Source organism: Tamandua tetradactyla, chromosome 10 (genome assembly GCF_023851605.1).
Source record: "Tamandua tetradactyla isolate mTamTet1 chromosome 10, mTamTet1.pri, whole genome shotgun sequence".
NCBI classification, from domain to species: domain Eukaryota; kingdom Metazoa; phylum Chordata; class Mammalia; order Pilosa; family Myrmecophagidae; genus Tamandua; species Tamandua tetradactyla.
Genome location: NC_135336.1, coordinates 47773123 through 47792328, shown reverse-complemented (window position 1 = coordinate 47792328; position 19206 = coordinate 47773123). Strand labels below are relative to the sequence as shown.

At 40.5% G+C, this 19206-nt stretch overlaps 1 protein-coding gene across 2 annotated transcripts in view; it reads left to right on the top strand.

The window, feature by feature from the left end:
• Nucleotides 1-17951, top strand: part of NIT2 (nitrilase family member 2) — a 28803-nt gene extending 10852 nt beyond the window's left edge. Inside the window, exons 5-11 of one of the 2 annotated variants that reach the window (XR_013158560.1) lie at nucleotides 3279-3372; nucleotides 3880-3954; nucleotides 5553-5631; nucleotides 7404-7502; nucleotides 14691-14746; nucleotides 15057-15834; nucleotides 16731-17951. Coding sequence is in view for 1 of the 2 variants with exons in the window: in XM_077118597.1 (XP_076974712.1) it covers nucleotides 3279-3372; nucleotides 3880-3954; nucleotides 5553-5631; nucleotides 7404-7502; nucleotides 14691-14746; nucleotides 15057-15148 (495 nt within the window). In the remaining variant the exon portion in view is untranslated. Of the gene's footprint in view, nucleotides 1-3278; nucleotides 3373-3879; nucleotides 3955-5552; nucleotides 5632-7403; nucleotides 7503-14690; nucleotides 14747-15056 lie in introns of both variants that reach the window. The other variant, XM_077118597.1, reaches the window with a different exon arrangement.
• The last annotated feature ends 1255 nt before the right edge of the window (nucleotides 17952-19206 follow it).

The window sequence follows — 19206 nt, the reverse complement described above, 5'->3', positions numbered from 1 at the left end:
ACAAAAAACCATATTTCAGGTGCAACTTCATTCAGTGTTCCAACATAGTTACATTACACTTAGGTATTATTGTGCTGTCCATTTTTGAGTTTTTGTATCTAGTCCTGTTGCACAGTCTGTATCCCTTCAGCTCCAATTACCCATTATCTTACCCTGTTTCTAACTCCTGCTGGTCTCTGTTACCAATGATATATTCCAAGCTGATTCTCAAATGTCGGTTCACATCAGTGGGACCTTACAGTATTTGTCCTTTAGTTTTGGGCTAGACTCACTCAGCATAATGTTCTCTAGGTCCATCCATGTTATTACATGCTTCATAAGTTTAGTCTGTCTTAAAGCTGCATAATATTCCATCGTAGGTATACGCCACAGTTTGTTTAGCCACTCGTCTGTTGATGAACATTTTGGCTGTTTCCATCTCTTTGCAATTGTAGATAATGCTGCTATAAACACTGGTGTGCAAATGTCCGTCTGTGTCTTTGCCCTTAAGTCCCTTGAGTAGATACCTAGCAGTGGTATTGCTGGGTCGTAATCCATTCTGCCATTCTATGTCTTTTGATTGGGAAATTCAGTCCATTAACTTTTAGTATTATTACTGTTTGGATAATATTTTCCTCTACCATTTTGGCTTTTGTATTATATATATCAGATCTGATTTTCCTTCTTTCTACACTTTACTCCATACCTCTCTCTTCTGTCTTTTCATATCTGACTCTAGTGCTCCCTTTAGTATTTCTTGCAGAGCTGGTCTCTTGGTCACAAATTCTCTCAGTGACTTTTTGTCTATAAATGTTTTAATTTCTCCTTCATTTTTGAAGGACAATTTTGCTGGATATAGGAGTCTTGGTTGGCAGTTTTTCTCTTTTAGTAATTTAAATATATCATCCCACTGTCTTCTAGCTTCCATGGTTTCTGCTGAGAAATCTACACATAGTCTTATTGGGTTTCCCTTGTATGTGACAGATTGTTTTTCTCTTGCTGCTTTCAAGATCCTCTCTTTCTCTTTGACCTCTGACATTCTAACTAGTAAGTGTCTTGGAGAACGCCTATTTGGGTCTATTCTCTTTGGGGTGCGCTGCACTTCTTGGATCTGTAAATTTAGGTCTTTCATAAGAGTTGGGAAATTTTCAGTGATAATTTCTTCCATTAGTTTTTCTCCTTTCTTCTTTTCCCTTCTCTTCTCCTTCTGGGACACCCACAACACGTATATTTGTGCGCTTCATATTGTCATTCAGTTCCCTGATCCCCTGCTCAAGTTTTTCCATTCTTTTCCCTATAGTTTCTGTTTCTTTTTGGAATTCAGATGTTCCATCCTCCAGTTCACTAATTGTAGCTTCTGTCTCTTTAGATCCACCATTGTAGGTATCCATTGTTTTTTCCATTTTTTCTTCTTTGTCCTTCACTCCCATAAGTTCTGTGATTTGTTTTTTCAGATTTTCTATTCCTTCTTTTTGTTCAGCCCATGTCTTCTTCATGTCCTCCCTCAATTTATCGATTTGGTTTTTGAAGAGTTTTTCCATTTCTGTTCGTATATTCAGCATTAGTTGTCTCAGCTCCTGTATCTCATTTGAACTATTGGTTTGTTCCTTTGACTGGGCCATATCTTCAATTTTCCGAGCGTCATCCATTATTTTCTGCTGGTGTCTGGGCATTTGATTAGATTTCCCTGGGTGTGGGACCCAGCTGGTTGAAAGCTTTTTCTGTGAAATCTCTGGGCTCTGTTTTTCTTTTCCTGCCCAGTAGGTGGCGCTCGTGGCGCTCGTCTGTCTGCACGGCAGTCGGCCCGGGAAACCGCGCGTGGAGGTGGGGGTCGCTGGCCGCCGCGGCTTGGAAGAGTGCCGGTCCTAATTGCCCAGCTGGCCCGAAACGCCAAGCGTGACGGGAGGGCCCCGCTATCCAACGTTCCCAGTCAGACCGGGGAGCCACGTGCGTGGAGGGGACCCCAGTCACCAGCCGACCCGGCCGGGAAAACGCGCGCCCCTCGGGTAGCTCACCGCAGCAGATTCTCCCTGCCCGTTCAGCTGTTCCAGAATGGGGTACGCTGTCTTTTTGGTCTCTGTCGTGACTCCGGGAGCTGTTTCGTATTGTTTCTGTTTCTTTAGTTGCTTTTCTGGAGGAGGAACTAAGACCCGCGTGTCTTACTAAGCCGCCATCTTCTCCGGAAGTCTAGGCTTTCTTTGATTTTCTCCCATTAAAAAAAAAATAACTTTCTATGTATAGTCTTGCATATCTTTTGTTACTTTTAGTCCTGAGTGTTATTTTTTGATGCTCTTTTGTTTTCTGTTTCTTGCTAGTACTCAGAAATATGAAGAATTTCAAAAATGTTGGCCTTTTCTATAGCAACCCTGCTAAACTCTTGTTAATTCTAATTTACCTGTAGTTTCTTGGTGGCGTTTCTAGGTATACAACTACATCATCTGAGAAGCATGATGGTTTTAGTTTTTTCCTTTCTAATCCTATGGTTTTCATTTTTGTCTTTGCTTTGTTCAGTTTAGGGCCTCCAGTACGATGTCAAATAGCAGGTGTCCTTATTTTGTTTCCTGTTGCAGACGGAAGGCTTTCAGTATTTTACCATTGAGTATGATGTTTGTTGGAGGTTTTTGCAAATACACTTTATCAAATTAAGTGAGCTCCCTCCATAGAAGGGAATCTTGGTCTTGTTTTGTTTTTAAATCATGAGTGGATATAGAAATTTTCCAAAATGCTCCTTACATGTCTCTTAAGATGATGATATGATTTTCCTCCTTTATTTGTTATGTGATGAATTGCATTGATTGATTTTCTAATGTTAAATTGTACTTGCTTTCCTTGTATAAATCCAGTTTGGAGGTGATGATTATTCTTTTTATACATTGCTGGATTTGATTTGCAAATTTTTACCTATTTTTAAATCCTCACCCGCTTTCAAACTCTTCACCCTGTTTGTCAGCTTAAGAGGTCAATTCCAGAAACTTCTTAGATTCTGAGAAACCATGATTTACGTTTGCATTGAGTTAAAAAACAATACAGAAGTTATTTCCCATGAGAAACTTGGGCATTGATTTGCACACCACCTAGAAAAGAGGTGTTGTAAAACTTACTGCATCAGTTTTTTCAATTTCTTACGGTAGAATTCGTTTTGATAAGGTGGCAGTCAGTTTGTGGGGAGGTTGGGGGCACTCTTGGTAAAGTTGTTCTTAGCGCAACCACCACATCTACCATGGGACGATAAATGTCTGTTATTATTACCATGAGCCATGCTGGAAAATTGGTAACCAAATCAATTATTTGTGATGCAGATCCATCTGTTTGACATTGATGTTCCTGGGAAAATTAAATTTCAAGAATCTCAGACATTGAGTCCTGGTGATAGTTTCTCCACATTTGATACTCGTACGTGCCAGATAAGTTTGCCTCCTTTAGCAGCCCTGTAGAAGAGGATCAGGTATTTCTTTTTTTCTTATATCCCTTCCCTACTTCTTTGCTTAACCTGATTACAGAACCAGAAGTGAGAAGAATAGAGAATGATCAGAGATCTGGAAAGTTCAGCTAAATGAAGAGCTAAGGATTTGATATGAATTTGTTCTTCAATTTGATTACAGCCTCCTATGAGTGTGATAGCTTCCAAAAATAAGCCATGATTGGACACTTCCTACTTAGATGAGAAATAAATATTCACTAAGAATTAATTTCTCATTTCTGCTCTCCTAGCATAAATGATGTCTTTCTGAGGAAAAGTCCAAGCAGGAATGAGCATCTCAGTTGTCTTCATCTATGGGGTCTGTGTTAATTTATCCCTGTCAGTGTTTTGTGTTCAGTAAGTCATAGAGATTTTACCTTGCCACACCATGCCTACAGGAGATTAACTTTTCATTTGTGCATATTCTGTTTGGAAAACAGCTTACTGCAGAGTTGGCCTGGGCATCTGCTATGACATTCGCTTTGCAGAGCTTGCACAAATCTACGCACAGAAAGGTGAGAAGGCACTACAGTTTTGTTATGTAGGTGCATGGAGATTTGAGTATGGGCTGGACTCTGTCAGGGTACAGGGAGTCTTTAGTCAAAAAGGGTCTTAATCTCCCCATCCCCAGATCCTCTACCTTTTCACGTTTTTGCTGCATGTGGATGATAGGGTCTTTCAGTACTATGATTTAACAGAGCTAAGGTAGGAACCGTGCTCCTAAATGTCTATTCTACCCTTGAGCCTTTACTGCTACTGTGTTTGAAAAGTCACTTGGAACCCAGTAGAAATAGGTAGTCTGCAGTCTCATGGATTTCATCAACCAGTAACCCCAGATCAATGGAGAGCAGTAGAAATATAGTCAACTGTATTTTGGTCCACGCAAGGATTGGGGACCTGGTGGCCTGGAAGAGCACCAAGTCAAATCAAAAGATGTAGGCTCTGATTCCAAGTCTTCTCCTTAATTGGTGTGTAATTAAGTAAATCATTTAACCTGTAGGGCAGTGATTCTCATTTTTTTCTTATAGGAATGGTATGAGAATTAAGGAAAGAATTTACAAAGCCCCTCTTTCGGTGCTCAGCAAATATTAACATTCCTTCTAATCCACTGGATGACTTGTTTCAGTTTCCTGGCTGTTAAAGCAAATATCATGCAATGGTTTGTTTTAAATGCCAGAAATTTTTTAGCTGATTATTTAAAGGAGAGGTCCAAAGTAAAGGCATTGTCAAGGTGATGCTTTCTTCCAGAGAATTGTGGCAGTCTGAGGCTGGCTGCCAGTGATCCTTAGTCCTTGGTTTTTCTGTTACATGCAATGCATGTGACAGCCTCTCCTGGCTTCTCTTCTAGATTCTGTTGACTTCTGGCTTCTGGCTACTACCCTGTGGCTCTCTCTTTCTGTGTATCTGAATTTCATTCTGCTTATAAAAAGACTCCAGTAATAGGATTAAGACCCATCCTTCTTGGGCTGGGCCACATCTTAACTGAAGTAACCTCACCAAAAGGTCCTATTTATAATGGACTCACACCCATAGGAATGGATTAAGTTTAAGAACATGTTTTTCTGGAGTGCATCCCTCTAGGCTACTATACCACTAGACCATTAGATCACTACTTCCAAGCCAGCTGTCACTTAAAGAGAAGTGGGAACAAATGGTTTGACTGCCTGGTCAGCAGCAGAAGGTATTAGTGCGTGAGGTCTGGGGCCGAGAGTCTCTTTTGAACCTCGTCAGTAAGCATTAGCACACCTATTCTGTCCCTCACTTTAGTTGAAAAGAATTACAAGACATGGTTCTTGACCATGTGAGCTAACCTGCGGTGGTAAGAAGAAGTTGAAGAACAATTCTTTTGCTCCACTTCTTTAAGGGTAGTCACATGTGACTTCTGTAATTGATACCACTTTTCTTGGGTGTCTGTATATGTTTTATGTGTGTGTCTCTAAAGGAATTCAAAGCCGTCTATTAATGCTGCTGTCATTGTCTAACTTAGCTGATATCTTTGTATGCTTGGGAAAGGCTGACTTTGGTCCCAGCTGGGTAAGGATCTAAGAGAAGGACTAAAGTGGTTGGGTGTTTACCTAGCTACACACTGTTCTTTGGCTTTTTTTACCCCCAGGCTGCCAGCTATTAGTGTATCCTGGAGCTTTTAATTTGACCACTGGACCAGCTCATTGGGAGTTGCTTCAGCGAGGACGGTAAGAAAGTAACTATATCTTTAAGCATCTCAGTGCTTCTTCTTTGTGGAAAGATTTCCACTTTGGTGAAAGTACCAGCCTTCCTGGTATGCTGCCCCTGACTCAAGATGCCCCTGCATCAAGGATTTTGGGGGGGGGGGGGGGGGTGTTTTACATTTGTGGAACCGTTCAGTGTATCAGATGGGCAGTGATTTCATTTTTCAGTGATCAGATATGCATAGATGTCTCAGAAAGTTCCCGGCAGCTTGTACAGAGAAATTGAAACCCCCAGAGCTTACTTATTCAGAACCCCAGAAGCCAAGGGAAAAGGCAGGGGTTATTTTAACCTGACACTTGGGGGAAGAGATTTGTGGTTTTCACCAAGCTGACTCTGCTGTTCAGATCAGGGTATTTGTCCTACCCCTTCCTCTACAGAATCCTGCTAGTCCTGGCACTGCTCTGCTAAGAAACCATTATAAAGTGTTGTTGTTCTAACCTATAGATGCAGGGTATTGTACTAGTATCTTTGACGTAACATAGAAGTTATTTTGTAATCCTCTAAGGCTGAAGGGCAGATAGCAGAGGTGGAAGGAAATAACATGGAAGAGAAAACGAGCATGCTCTGTGTGTATGCATGTGCTTGTTTGTTTGTCTGTTTAAAGGGCTCAAAAAATCATGAAATGCTTAAGGTCAAGGTGATGTTTTTCATTAAGTTTTTTTTTTTAAGTATAATATACATACAGAAAAGTACACTAATTTTTAGTATACAGCTCAGTGAGTTTTTACATGTCTATTCATCTACCACCAAGATTAACATATAGAACATTTCTAGCCTTGAGGGTCTTTCCTTTTGCCCTTTCCCAGTCAGTACCTCCTTTCTCCATCCGGAGGTAGTCACCATTTGCACATTATGATAATGGTAGTTTTTGTTGGAGGGAAAAGTAGTAGTGGTTGTCCAGCTTCAGGGTGAAAGATGGGGTAGGAGAATGTGATACCATGAGTATAATAAATGCAGAGTCTTGTTAAAAGTAAGAAAAGCTTGAGAGGTACTGGGGTGACCTGGTCTGGGCCTATTGTTTGAACCCATAGGGCCTCAGGTGCAGTTAGTTGGTCAGATACCTCAGGTACCTGAATTGCCACCTGAAATTCTTATGTAATTTGAGGTGGTAGAAGTATACCAACATTGGCCTGGGGAAGGCTGTGTAGCCCTCTCAGGTGTATTGCCCAAGAATGGACAAACTGTCCTTTTGACTTGCTTTAACCAGAGAAGCTATCCTCTTCTATTCTGAAAAGTTAGCTTATGCCTGTGTTTCTCAAAATATATTGACATTTGAGACTAGATAATTTGTTATGGCGAGATGTCCAGTGCGTTGGAGGATGTTTAACAGCATCCTGGCCTCTACACACTAGATCTTAAAGTAACCTCCTAGTCATGGCAATCAAAAAGGTCTCGAGAGAGTTGGGCGGCCACGGTGGCTCAGCAGGTAAGAGTGCTTGCCTGCCATGCCTGAGGACCCGGGTTCGATTCCCAGTGCCTGCCCATGTTAAAAAAAAAAAAAAAAAGGTCTCGAGACCTGCCGAATGCTCCCTGATGGGCAAAATCACCCTCTGTTGAGAACCATTGGCTTTTGTATAAGACATTGTTTGAGGAGAGGGTACCAAACTTTTGTTTCCCTTCACCTCTGATCCAGACTGTCCTGTCCTATTTTTTAAAAGGACCATACTTTTGGAATTGACAAGTGCTCTCAAATCTATAATGTATGATTTTCCTCTTTCCTATCCATTGACTTCAGGGCTGTTGATAATCAGGTATATGTGGCCACAGCATCTCCTGCCCGAGATGAGCAAGCCTCCTATGTTGCCTGGGGACACAGCACCATTGTGAACCCCTGGTAAGTATGACTAAGCACAGAGAGGTTCACTAGGGCTTGAAAGGGGCTGGCATATGGGCAGGAGGGTTGTCTGATTCTTGACCAACCTGTCTCTGCACCCCCACTCCCATTTCCCCACATGTTCTGCTAGTTTTGAACTTCTCTGTGAGAGAAACTCTTAATCTGTCTGCTTGAAAACCATGTGAAATTGTATTTTGCTCATATTACCTCATGTAAGGTATGGTAAAGCGAGACATAGATTAAGAGAGAGAGACAAGAAGGGTTTGAAAGATTTTATATACTCAGTTTCTTGGGAGAGGGCAGCACACCATGCGCGGCTACTCAGGGAAAACACCAGTGTCAGTCACGAGGCAGAGAGTGAGAAAGTCTCTCTATTGTGGATTTTGTGGGAAGTGTACAGGGGTGGGGTGGGGGTACCCCAGAATGGGATTGGCTGGCTGTATTTGGAAGTGGTGCCCCCCACATGCGGTTGGAATTATCTAGGAGTAATAGATGTGTAGGTAGGGCTTGGGTACATAGAGACACATATAGATGTTAACACATCAATATTCAGAAGCTAGAAACGTAGTTAATTCTCAGTGAATGCTTGGCCTTAGCCCTCTTCTGATTTTCATTGTCAGTCAGACTCGGATCATCTAGAGTAAACAAGGCACTGGTGGCAGATGGGTGGTTTTGGTATAAAAAACTCCTAAATTCTTGACTTTTGGTTAAAGCTTAGATTGGGTGAGAGGTCCTAGGGCAGGAATGAGTTTCAGGTTGAGGACTTTCCTCCCAGCACAATGATTAAAGTAGTGGGAGGAGGGTTCAGTGAATTTTATTATTCAATAAAAGCAGCGCAGATGTCTGCTCAGATTCACGTACAATCATATTTTAAAAACCACAAATTATGTCTGCATTTGTACAGTTAATATAGCACTTTCACATACATTTTCTCAACTTGAACTCTCAAGAACTTATTGTTTAATATTTTTATTGAGAAATCTTCACACACAGGTCCATGCGCAGTATACAATCAGTGGCTCATTATATCATCTCCTAGTCCTGTATTCATCACAGTGATCTTTTTTGGAACATTTACATCACTCCAGAAAAAGAAATAAAAACCCTCATCCATCCTGTACCCTTCACCTCTCCCTCTCATTGACCACTAGTATTTCAGTATACCCTGTTTTTTAGCTTTTATCCCCCCTATTATTTTTTTATTTTTCATCCTTATTTTTTTTACTCATCTGTCCATCCATACCCTGGATAAAAGGAGCATAACACACAAGGTTTTCACAGTCACACAGTCATATTATAAAAGCTATATAGTTATACAGTCTTCTTTAAGAATCGAGGCTACTGGAACATAGTTCAGTATGTTTCAGTTTCTTCCTCTTCATAGTTTCAGTTACTTCCTCTAGCCATTCCAATGCATGATAAACTAAAAAGGGATATCTATATAATGCTTAAGAATGGCTTCCAGGAGAACCTCTTGACTGAAATCTCTCAGCCACTGAAACTATCTCATTTCTCTCTTCCCCCTTTTGGTCAAGAAGGCTTTCTCAATCCCATGATGCCAGGTCCCAGCTATCCTGGGAGTCCTGTCTCACTTTTGCCAGGTCCCAGCTCATCCTGGGAGTCCTGTCCCACTTTGCCAGGGAGATTTACACCCCTGAGAGTCATGTCCCCAGTAGTGGCACAGGGGAGGGCAGTGAATTCACTTGCCAAATTGGCTTAGAGAGAGAGGCCACATCTGAGCAGCAAAAGAGGTTCTCTGGGGGTAACACTTAGGCATAATTATAAGTAGGTTTAGCCTATCCTTTGCAGGAAAAGTTTCCCTTTTTTTTTTGAGGGGTTCACCCCCATTGAATTGGTTGTTGCTTGCAAGAATATCAGGAATTTCCCAGATGGGGAAGTTGAATATTTCCACCTTTCTCCTCAGTACCCCAAGGGGAATTTGCAAATACTTTTTTATTCTCTGCCCACATTACTCTAGAATATATTGGGGCATCACACTAACCTGTACAAACCAACAAGATCGCATGCCTTATTCAAGATTCCATGTAATTATGGTGTTCAACTAAATTGACCATAGAAATTAAATTAGGTAATGTACTACCCAAGATATAAACCTTGCACCAAATAAATATACCTTCCTTTGTTCTCACACAGAAGTTGAAGTTTTAAAATATGGATCATATCATCCTTTACCCTGTATTCTGGTTTACCTTAGTCCCATCTAAATCAGCTTCATTCATATCTCTAGTTGAAATCTGATCACTTTTTCAACTTTTTTAACAGTTGATGTATGGAGTAATGCTGACTTTCATAGCTTCAGTGCTCTAACTCAGAGTCTGAGGTCTCACATACCTAAAGTTTCAGGGAACGGCTAGGTTATATACAAATAGTTCAGTATCTCAGAATTTAGAAATACCAGTTACAGTTGCTAAATGTATGTGACTGCTATAAGTGCTTACAATCTAGGAACCTGTACAGTAGACCCCAACCTGATAACCTATGTGCCCAACTTCAGTTCTTTTGAATTTGTATATTATAATCTATGAGTGAGGCATGATAATATTAGTCTTTCTGTTTCTGACATTTTATTCAACATACTGTCCTTAAGGTTCATTCACCTAGTTGCATGTCTCACAGCTTCATTCCTTCTTACAGCCTCTCAGTAGTTGGTTGCATGTTTATACCACAGTTCCACCTTCCACTGCTCAGTTGTTGTACCCTTAGGCCTTTTCCATCTATTGCGAATCATGAATACTGCCACATAAACACCGGTGTGCAAATATCCATTCATGCCCCCACTCTATTTCAAGACTTTAAATCAGTTTATAGAGGGGGTGCAAGGGTAGTTCAGTGATAGAATTCTCACCTGCCATGCGGAATCAAACCCAGGTTTGATTCACGGCTCATGCACTTCCCAAAACAGGCAAACAAAGAAACCAACAAAAGCAAACAAGAAATTGAACAAATGATGTGTCAATAATAGAATACTCACGTGGGAAAACAATGAAATGTGACCCCGCCATACAGCATACAAAAAAAAAAGATTAAAGTCAATTTATAGATGTTAGAATTGAAGCTCACAGACAAGGTATCCAGAACTGGTATTTGGATCCAGAAATTTTGATATCAGAACTTGGATTTATGCCACGCTACTTCTCATGCATCTCACACACACACACACACACACACACACACACACACACACACACACACACACAGATTGATATGTATTTCTCTAATTCCAGGATAACTATACCAGTAACAAAACCCAGAAGGGTAGAATATCACTGTGGGAACCCAATATTTCTCTGTTTTAACCTTATAGAACCCAAGGTTTAATGTGTGCGATGGGGTCTTAGAAATATGACTAGTCAAAGATTCTCAGTGATCTTTCTGCACATTAAGAATAGATGAGGGAGGTATTGGAAGATGAAAGGAGTAAAATGGCTTAAACATTTCTTACACTTTATTCAAGTCCCTCTAGGCAGATGTTTAGTAATGGGCTACCCAGCCCCTGCATCTTGGGCAAACTTGCACCACAGTTAGTTCTGATGAATTGCTACCAACTGAGCTGGCTACTTGTGACACAAAGTAGTTACATTTATTTCTTCATTTTCAAAATTCCATCTGTAGCATTTTGAGGTCCCTCGAACTTATATTGGCATTTAGGAGTGTGCTGATTTGAAATGATATATGTACCCTAGAAAAGCCATGTTTTAATCCTAATCCCATTTTGTAAAGGCAGCCATTTCTTCTAATCCCTAGTCAATGCTGTATGTTTGAAACTGTAATTAGATCATCTCCCTGGAGATGTGATTTAATCAAGAGTGGTTATTAGGCTGGGTTAGGTGATGACATGTCTCCACCCATTCAGATGGGTCTTCATTGGTTTACTGGAGTCCTATAAAAGAGGAAACATTTTGGAGAATGAGAGATTCAGAAGAATGACATAGCCACAAGAAGCGGAGAGAACAAGCCAGTGACCTTTCGAGATGAAGAAGGAAAATGCCTCCCAGGGAGCTTCATGAAACCAGAAGCCAGGAGAGAGAGCTAACAGATCACGCCGTGCTCACCATGTGCCCTTCCAGCACTAGCAACTTATTAAATTCCCTTTTTAAAAGCCATTCTGTTTCTGATATATTGCATTCCAGCAGCTAGCAAACTAGAACAGATTTTGGTACCAGAAGTGGGGTGCTGCTGTGGTTTGCAAATACCAAACATGTTGAAACGGCTTTTTAAATGGATGAGGAAAAGAATCTGGAGGTGTTGTGAGAAACTTGATAGAGAGGGCCTAGAATGCTTTGAAGAGACTGTTGGTAGAAATGTGGACTCTTAAGCTACCTGTGACCATTGTTTTAAAATGGCAGATAATCTGGCAAAATTGACTAGTGGCTTTGGCTGGAAGGCAGATTTTAAAAGCCATGAACTTAGATATTTAGCAGAAGAGATCTCCAAATTAAACATGGAAAGTGCAGCCTGGTTTCTCCTTGCAGCTTATAGTGAAATGCAACAGGAAAGAGATAGATAAGCTGTGAACTGAACTCTTGGATACAGAGAAACCAGAAATTGAAGTTGTGGAAAATTCTGGGCCTCCAGAAAGGGAGACCCCAGAGAAAAGTGCCTCATGTAAGGATTTAACCAAATGTGGAACCAGCCAGCCATTTCAAAGAAAGCCAGGCTTGGATATGCAGTTATCCAGGAAGGATTTGTGGAAACTCCTTATGTCTGATGGGCATGATCCAAGGCTACTACTGCATAGAAAGCCAACGAGAGTGTTGTGGGATCTGAATAAAAAGAGAATTCCTGCCAGTCGGGACTGAGAGGGACAGAGAAGGGACACATTGGAGGGAAAATAACTTCAGAGGCAAAGCCATGGAGGCTGAGGTCTGAAGTCAGAAATCCTTGTGCCAGGAGAGTGGACCCACCCAAGCCCGTGGAGAGGGTGAGTTTGCCCCAAAGGCAGAGGATGGGCCTGCCACCTCGTTGCAGTGGAAGAGTCATGCCACCTTGGGCCTTGGAGAGGGTGAAGCACATTCCTTGGGGTCTGAGGAGAGCCTGGCTGCCACCACATGGAGGGGTTGAGTGTGTGCCCCAGAGATGGCAGAGAGCCAAGCATGAGTGAAGCCCCAATTCTTGGAGAGGGTGGAGCCGAGTAAAAGGTGGTCTCCCCACAGTCCCCCAACGTTTCATTCAAAGAGAAGCAAGCCACTGCTAGGCCCTTGGAAAGGGTGGGGCTGCCGCTTTCTAAGTCCCTGAAGATGAATGACTCTCAGACTTCGAAATTTAATGGACTTTGCCCTACAGATTTTCGAAACTGCCTGGGCCCTGTGACCCCTGTGTTCCTTCTTCCCTATGGAAATGCATATATGTATCCTATTTCTGTTCCTCCTTTGTATGTTGGCAGCAAATAACTTGTTATGAGTTTTTAAAGGTCCAGAGACAGAGGAGAATTTGCCTGAGCACAGACCACACTTGTATCTAACTTTGATGAGACTTTGTACTGGTTTTAATCTTGTATTGCATTTGATGTTAAAGTTTTCTGATATTGTGATGGAATGAATGTATTTTGTATATGGGAAAAAACATGTCTTTTTTAGGGTCCAGAGGGTAGACTGTGCTGGTTTGAAATGATGTATGTCCCCTAGAAAAGCCATGGTTTAATCCTAATCCCATTTTGTAAGGGCAGCCGTTTCTTCTAACCCCTAATCAATGCTGTGCTTGAAACTGTAATTAGATCATCTCCCTGGCAGTGTGATTTAATCAAGAGTTGTTAAGCTGGATTAGGTGACGACATGTCTCCACCCATTCGGGTGGGTCTTGATTGATTTACTGGAGTCGCATAAAAAAGGAAACATTTTGGAGAATGAGAGATTCAGAAAGAGCAGAGAAGAACGACATAGCCACAAGAAGCAGAGAGAATCAGCCAGCAACCTTTGGAGATGAAGAAGGAAAACACCTCCTGGCGAGCTTCATGAAAGCAGAAACCAGGAGAGAAAGCTAGCAGATGACACTATGCTTGCCATGTGCCCTTCCAGCTGAGAAAAGAGCCCTGCCTATGTTCACCATGTGTCTTCTCACTTGAGAGAGAGACCCTGAACTTCATCGGCCTTCTCAAACCAAGGTATCTTTCCCTGGATGCCTTTGATTGGACATCTCTATAGACTTGTTTTAATTGGGACATTTTCTCAGCCGTAGAACTATAAACTAGCAACTTATTAAATCCCCTTTTTAAAAGCCATTCTGTTTCTGGCATATTGCATTCTGGCAGCTAGCAAACTAGAACAAGGAGGTTGCCTGGAGTTCATGATAAATTGGTCTTTGAATGCTAAGGCAATTTGGGGAATAAATAGAAAGTAATCAAAAAGGATTCAGTAAAAAAAAAAAAAAAAAAGGATTCAGTTAAATGGTATTAATGATGGTGTTTGTAACTCATTTGTGCCCAAAATCTGTTAGTAGTTATTTGGTAAACTGAAGTGTGTCAGATTATTATGTCAGATTACTTTATTTTTTGTTTAGAGAAATTTCATTTCACCAGATATATATTTACACTTTCTCTCTAGGCCAAAAGACTAAGCATTAGAAATAGTTTTTCTAGATCAGTCTTTCCCTAGACTTATGAAGGAGTTTGCTGTTTCCTAATGTGAGGCCCCTGTCAGGGTCTGGTTGATTCACCACTTCTCTCTGGATTCCATAGGTTAAAATATTTCCTCAAATCTGAAAGTGAAATTAGTTGACCTAGAGATTCTAAGTCATTCCCAGGGCAGGGTAGCAGCCCTGGAAGACATGAAGATGGAGATCCACACTGTTCTCTTTAAGGGATTTCACTAGAATGCAGTCAGGAGGATAGAGCTTCCTGTTGGTTATAGGCAGTCTTATTCCTTGTGTTTATAAAACAGAGTAACTGTTATGTCCTAGTAGTTTGCAGTTTATAAAACATATTCCCTCATTTTCTCACTAAATTCTAAGAGAGCTTTTACTTCTATTTTCTAGATTAAGAAATGGAAACTGCAAGTGCTTTGCAACAGGGTCACACAGCTTGTTAAATGGAAGAACCTGGGATTTTATAATGCTGCCTTGTTGTTTTATTCTCAGGTTCTTTGTCCTTTGACCTGTAAGATGGTAAAGAAAAATCTTGAATATCAGCAAAACGCTAGTGAATCTACTCATTCTTCCTTGAATTTGTTTCAGGGGTGAGGTCCTAGCCAAAGCTGGCACTGAAGAAACGATCGTGTATTCAGACATAGGTAATACTTGCCCTTGACTCAACTTATGTCTTGGTGTCTTCTTTGCTAAGGTCACTGCCCTTAGCTATGAAGCCCCTGTCACCTTGGAGGGGCTCCTTTACTTCCCTTCTCATTTATCTTCGAAAATGTCCAAGGGCCTGGTCACTTTGTTTTCTTGGTTTGGTTAGAAATGACCCTCGAGCTAGTGCTAGGCCATCTGTGCATTTGGACAACGTCTGTATTACTGTTGTTTGAATAGTGTGTGGGGAAGAAGTGCCCTTGGTTAGTGAAGAGTTGCAGCTCATTAATAATGACTTTGTTGTTTTTGCAGACCTGAAGAAGCTGGCTGAAATACGCCAGCAAATTCCCATTTTTAGCCAGAAGCGATCCGACCTCTATGCAGTGGAGATGAAAAAGCCCTAAGGTTTATATTTATGACATGTCATGGAACAGGAAGATAGAATTTCTGCAACATAATCAACTTGCTACGGATATATTTAATGGAGGTTTTGTTTTGTTTTTTTTAAATTTCAGCCATTTCTCTTTTTGGAAGCTCACAAGATGATGGAACATTAGCACATTGATACTCTCTACACCATATTAAATAGCTACAAATGTGCAAGTCATTTATAAAGACTCAGGCTGGCACTGAAGAACAGAAGGAAAGTGTGCTGGCTCTAAACCTTCCTCCAGACTTCATTTGTCTCAGAGTTGTTGTTAAAAGTATCAGATCTTGGTATTTTGGTGGTTGATTCACAAATATATTTGTTTCATGAACTTCTTACCTCACTTGCTGGTGTTGGTACCCATTGTCTAGAAAACATTGTCTAGCAGTACTTCAAAAGTTACGTTTCTTTTTGTCCATGCCTAGCTATGGGGGAAACAAGATAATGGATCCTTGGTGTTTGCCAGAAGAGTTGGCAACTCCATCCCTCATAGTGGCTCTTTTGGCTATGTAAATTCAAGAAGGATCTAATGATTCAACCCCAGATGCCCCTGGTCATGAGGGAAAGGTGGTGTCAACAATGAGCCGTATGACAGAATGACAGTGACAGCAGCTGGTAAGGCAACTAAAGTTTGAATCCTTGCAAAAGATTTTCTTGATAAGGGTGAGTAACTGAAAATCTCAGTTTTTTTTCTTTTTGCTTTTCTCTCCAGTAACATTTTCTAGTCTCATGAAGGCAAGTCTTTACCTTCATTGTCAGTCCTCTATTTTAGTTGTCCTCAGATTTTTTGGTCTCAGGATCCTTTTACACTATTAAAAATTAAGAACCCATGAGCTTGTGTTTATATAGGTTATAGCTTGTGGTGAGCTGGTAAAGGTTTAATGATTACTTGTGTGAATAAAAACAAACCTGATTTATAGTTGCGTGTGATACATATAGCATCTCGTACTTTACCAAGGACAGACTTGGTCCCTGCCCTCCTCAGACATCTCTTCCCATAAGACCCTGGATGCGTGTTGAGCTTTTGCTGCTTTAACCTTGAGCTCATTTTGTTTTAAAATAAAACCATATACTGAAATGTTTTCCCAATACTTGCACCCAAGCCCCTGGCATTTAAGCACCTTTGTTCTTCAACCATATATAATCTGTAGAGCAGTTGCATAGGTGCAGACGTATTCAGGTGAACTTCTTGCTGACTCTGTCTGTCATGAGGTAGCTGCAGCTCTCTGTACATAACTTCCCCTAATAAATGCTTTGGATTAATTACCCCGGCATTTAGTGCCTCTTTCTTTCAAATCTCAGCTGGCCCCATTGTGGGATGGTTTGGGGCAGCCCCAAAGGATCTTCTGTTTCTTCTTTTGGGGTGAGTCTTGCTTCAGGTTCAACAGAACACAGCAATACAATTTGCCAATTTCTGTGATATAAATACTTGCACTTTGGCTGAATTTGAACTACCACCATGTGTGGCAGTTTGAAAGGATTTATGTACTCTAGAAAAGCCTTGTTTTAATCTTGATCCTGTTTTGTAAAGACAGCCATTTCTTCTAATCCCTATTCAGGACTGTATGCTGGAAACTTTAGATTATCTCCGTGGAGATGTGACTCAATCAAGTGTGGGTATTAAACTTGACTGAGTGGAGAGCATCTCCACCCATTCTGGGTGGATCTTGATTACTGGAACCCTTTAAAAGAGGAAGCATTTTTGGAAAAGGCTTGAGATTCTGAGAGAGCAGAGAATGACGACAGAACAACAAGAGAGAATGCCATGAAATTCTGAGAAAGACAGAATCCGCCAGCCAGTGACCTTTGGAGATGAAGGAGAATGCCCCTGGGGGAGATTCATGAAACAAGAGGCCTGAAGAGGAAGGTAGACGCTGCTGTGTCGCCATGTACCTTTCCAGCCGAGAGGGAAACCCTGACTCTGTTCACCATGTGCCTGTCCACTTGAGAGTGAAACCTTGAACTTCATCGGCCTTCTTAAATCAAAGTATCTTTCCCTGGATGCCTTAAATTGGACATTTCTATAAACTTGTTTTAATTGGGCCATTTTCTTGGCCTTAGAACTGTAAACTAGCAACTTGTTAAATTCCCCTTTTTAAAAGCCATTCTCTTTCTGGTATATTGCATTCTGGCAGCTAGCAAACTAGAATGCCATGACATGCCTAAACACAAAGTTAGGAACAGATGTGCCCAGTCAGCTCTTGTAAACAGGTGCAGTCTTACTCTGGTTTTATATAGAGACCATATTGGAAAATAAAATTTAAAAATGGGTACACATTCTATTAGTTGTAAATTATAATATCATGCAACATTTAACCTCTAGCAATGAGCACTGTATACTCCTATGAGAAGAGTAAAAAAAGGCAATGATTTTTTTAAATTAAGTGTATAGTTTCGTAAAGTTCAATATCATGAAACAACTGCATTCAAGGTACGAACATATCCACCATATCCCAAATGTTTCTCATGTGCTTTTATAATTCTTCTGATCATTTATCTTGTCCCCAGACAACCATTGTTCTGCTTTTTCACTACAGATTGGTTTGTTTTCTCGAATTATATATAAATGGAATCATAGGGTATGCACATTTTTATCTTTTTTCACGGAGGATTATTATTTGGAGATTTATACATGTGTGCATCAATAATCCATTCCTTTTTTGTTGTTTAGTGGTAGTCCATTTTATGGCTGTACCCCAATTTGGGTATCCATTTACCTGTTAATTAATATTTGAGTTGTTTCTGGGTTTGGGGTATTACAAATAAAGCTGCTATAAATATTTGTGTACAAGTTTCATTTCTATTAGAAGTAAATTTTCAGGATTGGAATGGCAGTCATATGTGTTTATTTAGCTGCTCAACTGTTTTCCAAAGTGATTGTACCATTTCACATTGCTCCCAGCAGTGTATCATAGTCCCATTTTCTCCACATCCTCACCAACACTTGGTGTGCTTAGTCATTTTAATTTTAGCCATGTTAATGGGCATGTAATATTTTTCCATTGTGGTTTTAATTTGCATTTCCCTTATGACATTTCCCCACATGACTTTTCATGTGCTTCTTTGCCTTCCCTGTATCTTCTTTGCTGAAGTATCTTTTCATATCTTTTTTTATTAGATTCTTTTATTGAAAGTATTGTTTGAGGAGAAATGCATTTAATTTTTATTTACAACAGATTTACTGACAATCAGTTCTAGAACATTTTCACCCTGGAGAGGGTTCACTATGTTACGGAGTCCCATGTTTCATCCTCTGACTTTCCTTCTGGTGGCATACATGATCGTACACTTTCCCTTTCAACCACAATCACACACGTATATCGCTGTTAGTTACACTCATTATGTGCTCCGGTCACCTCCATCCATTTGTAAACATTTACAATCAACTTATTACACATTCTGCATAAATTAAGCATCAGCTTTCCATTCTCTGCCCTCATTCTATCTTCTGGTGACCTGTTTTCTAGATAATAACTCCATGAGTTTGCTACTTATGTTTAGTTCATGTTAGTGAAGTCAGTCATACAATATTTGCCCTTTTGTATCTGATTTACTTCCCTCACCATAATTCCCTTACCTCCTTAACATTCAGGTAGTGGCATCATGACTTCATTTCTTGCAGCTGTATAATATCCCATGGTTTGTATAGATCACATTTTGTTTATCTATTTATTGATTGATGGACACTTGGGTTGTTTCCATTTTTTGGCAATGGTAAATAATATATGAATATCAGTGTGCAAATGACTGTGTCCCTGCTTTCAGTTTTGAGTATATATGTAGTAGCAGGATTGCTGGATCATATGGCAGTTCTATACTTGGCTTTCTGAGGAAGCACCTGTCTTGCACAGTGGCTAAGCCATTCTGCATACCCACCAACAGCGAATAAGTGTTTCTCTTTCTCCACATGCTGTCCAACATTTGTGGTATTTTGTTTCGTTAATAGTGGCTACGCTAGTAGGTATGAAATAACTCGTGGTTTTGATTTGCGTTTCCCTGATAGCTATGGTATTGAACGTCCTTTTAATGTGCTTT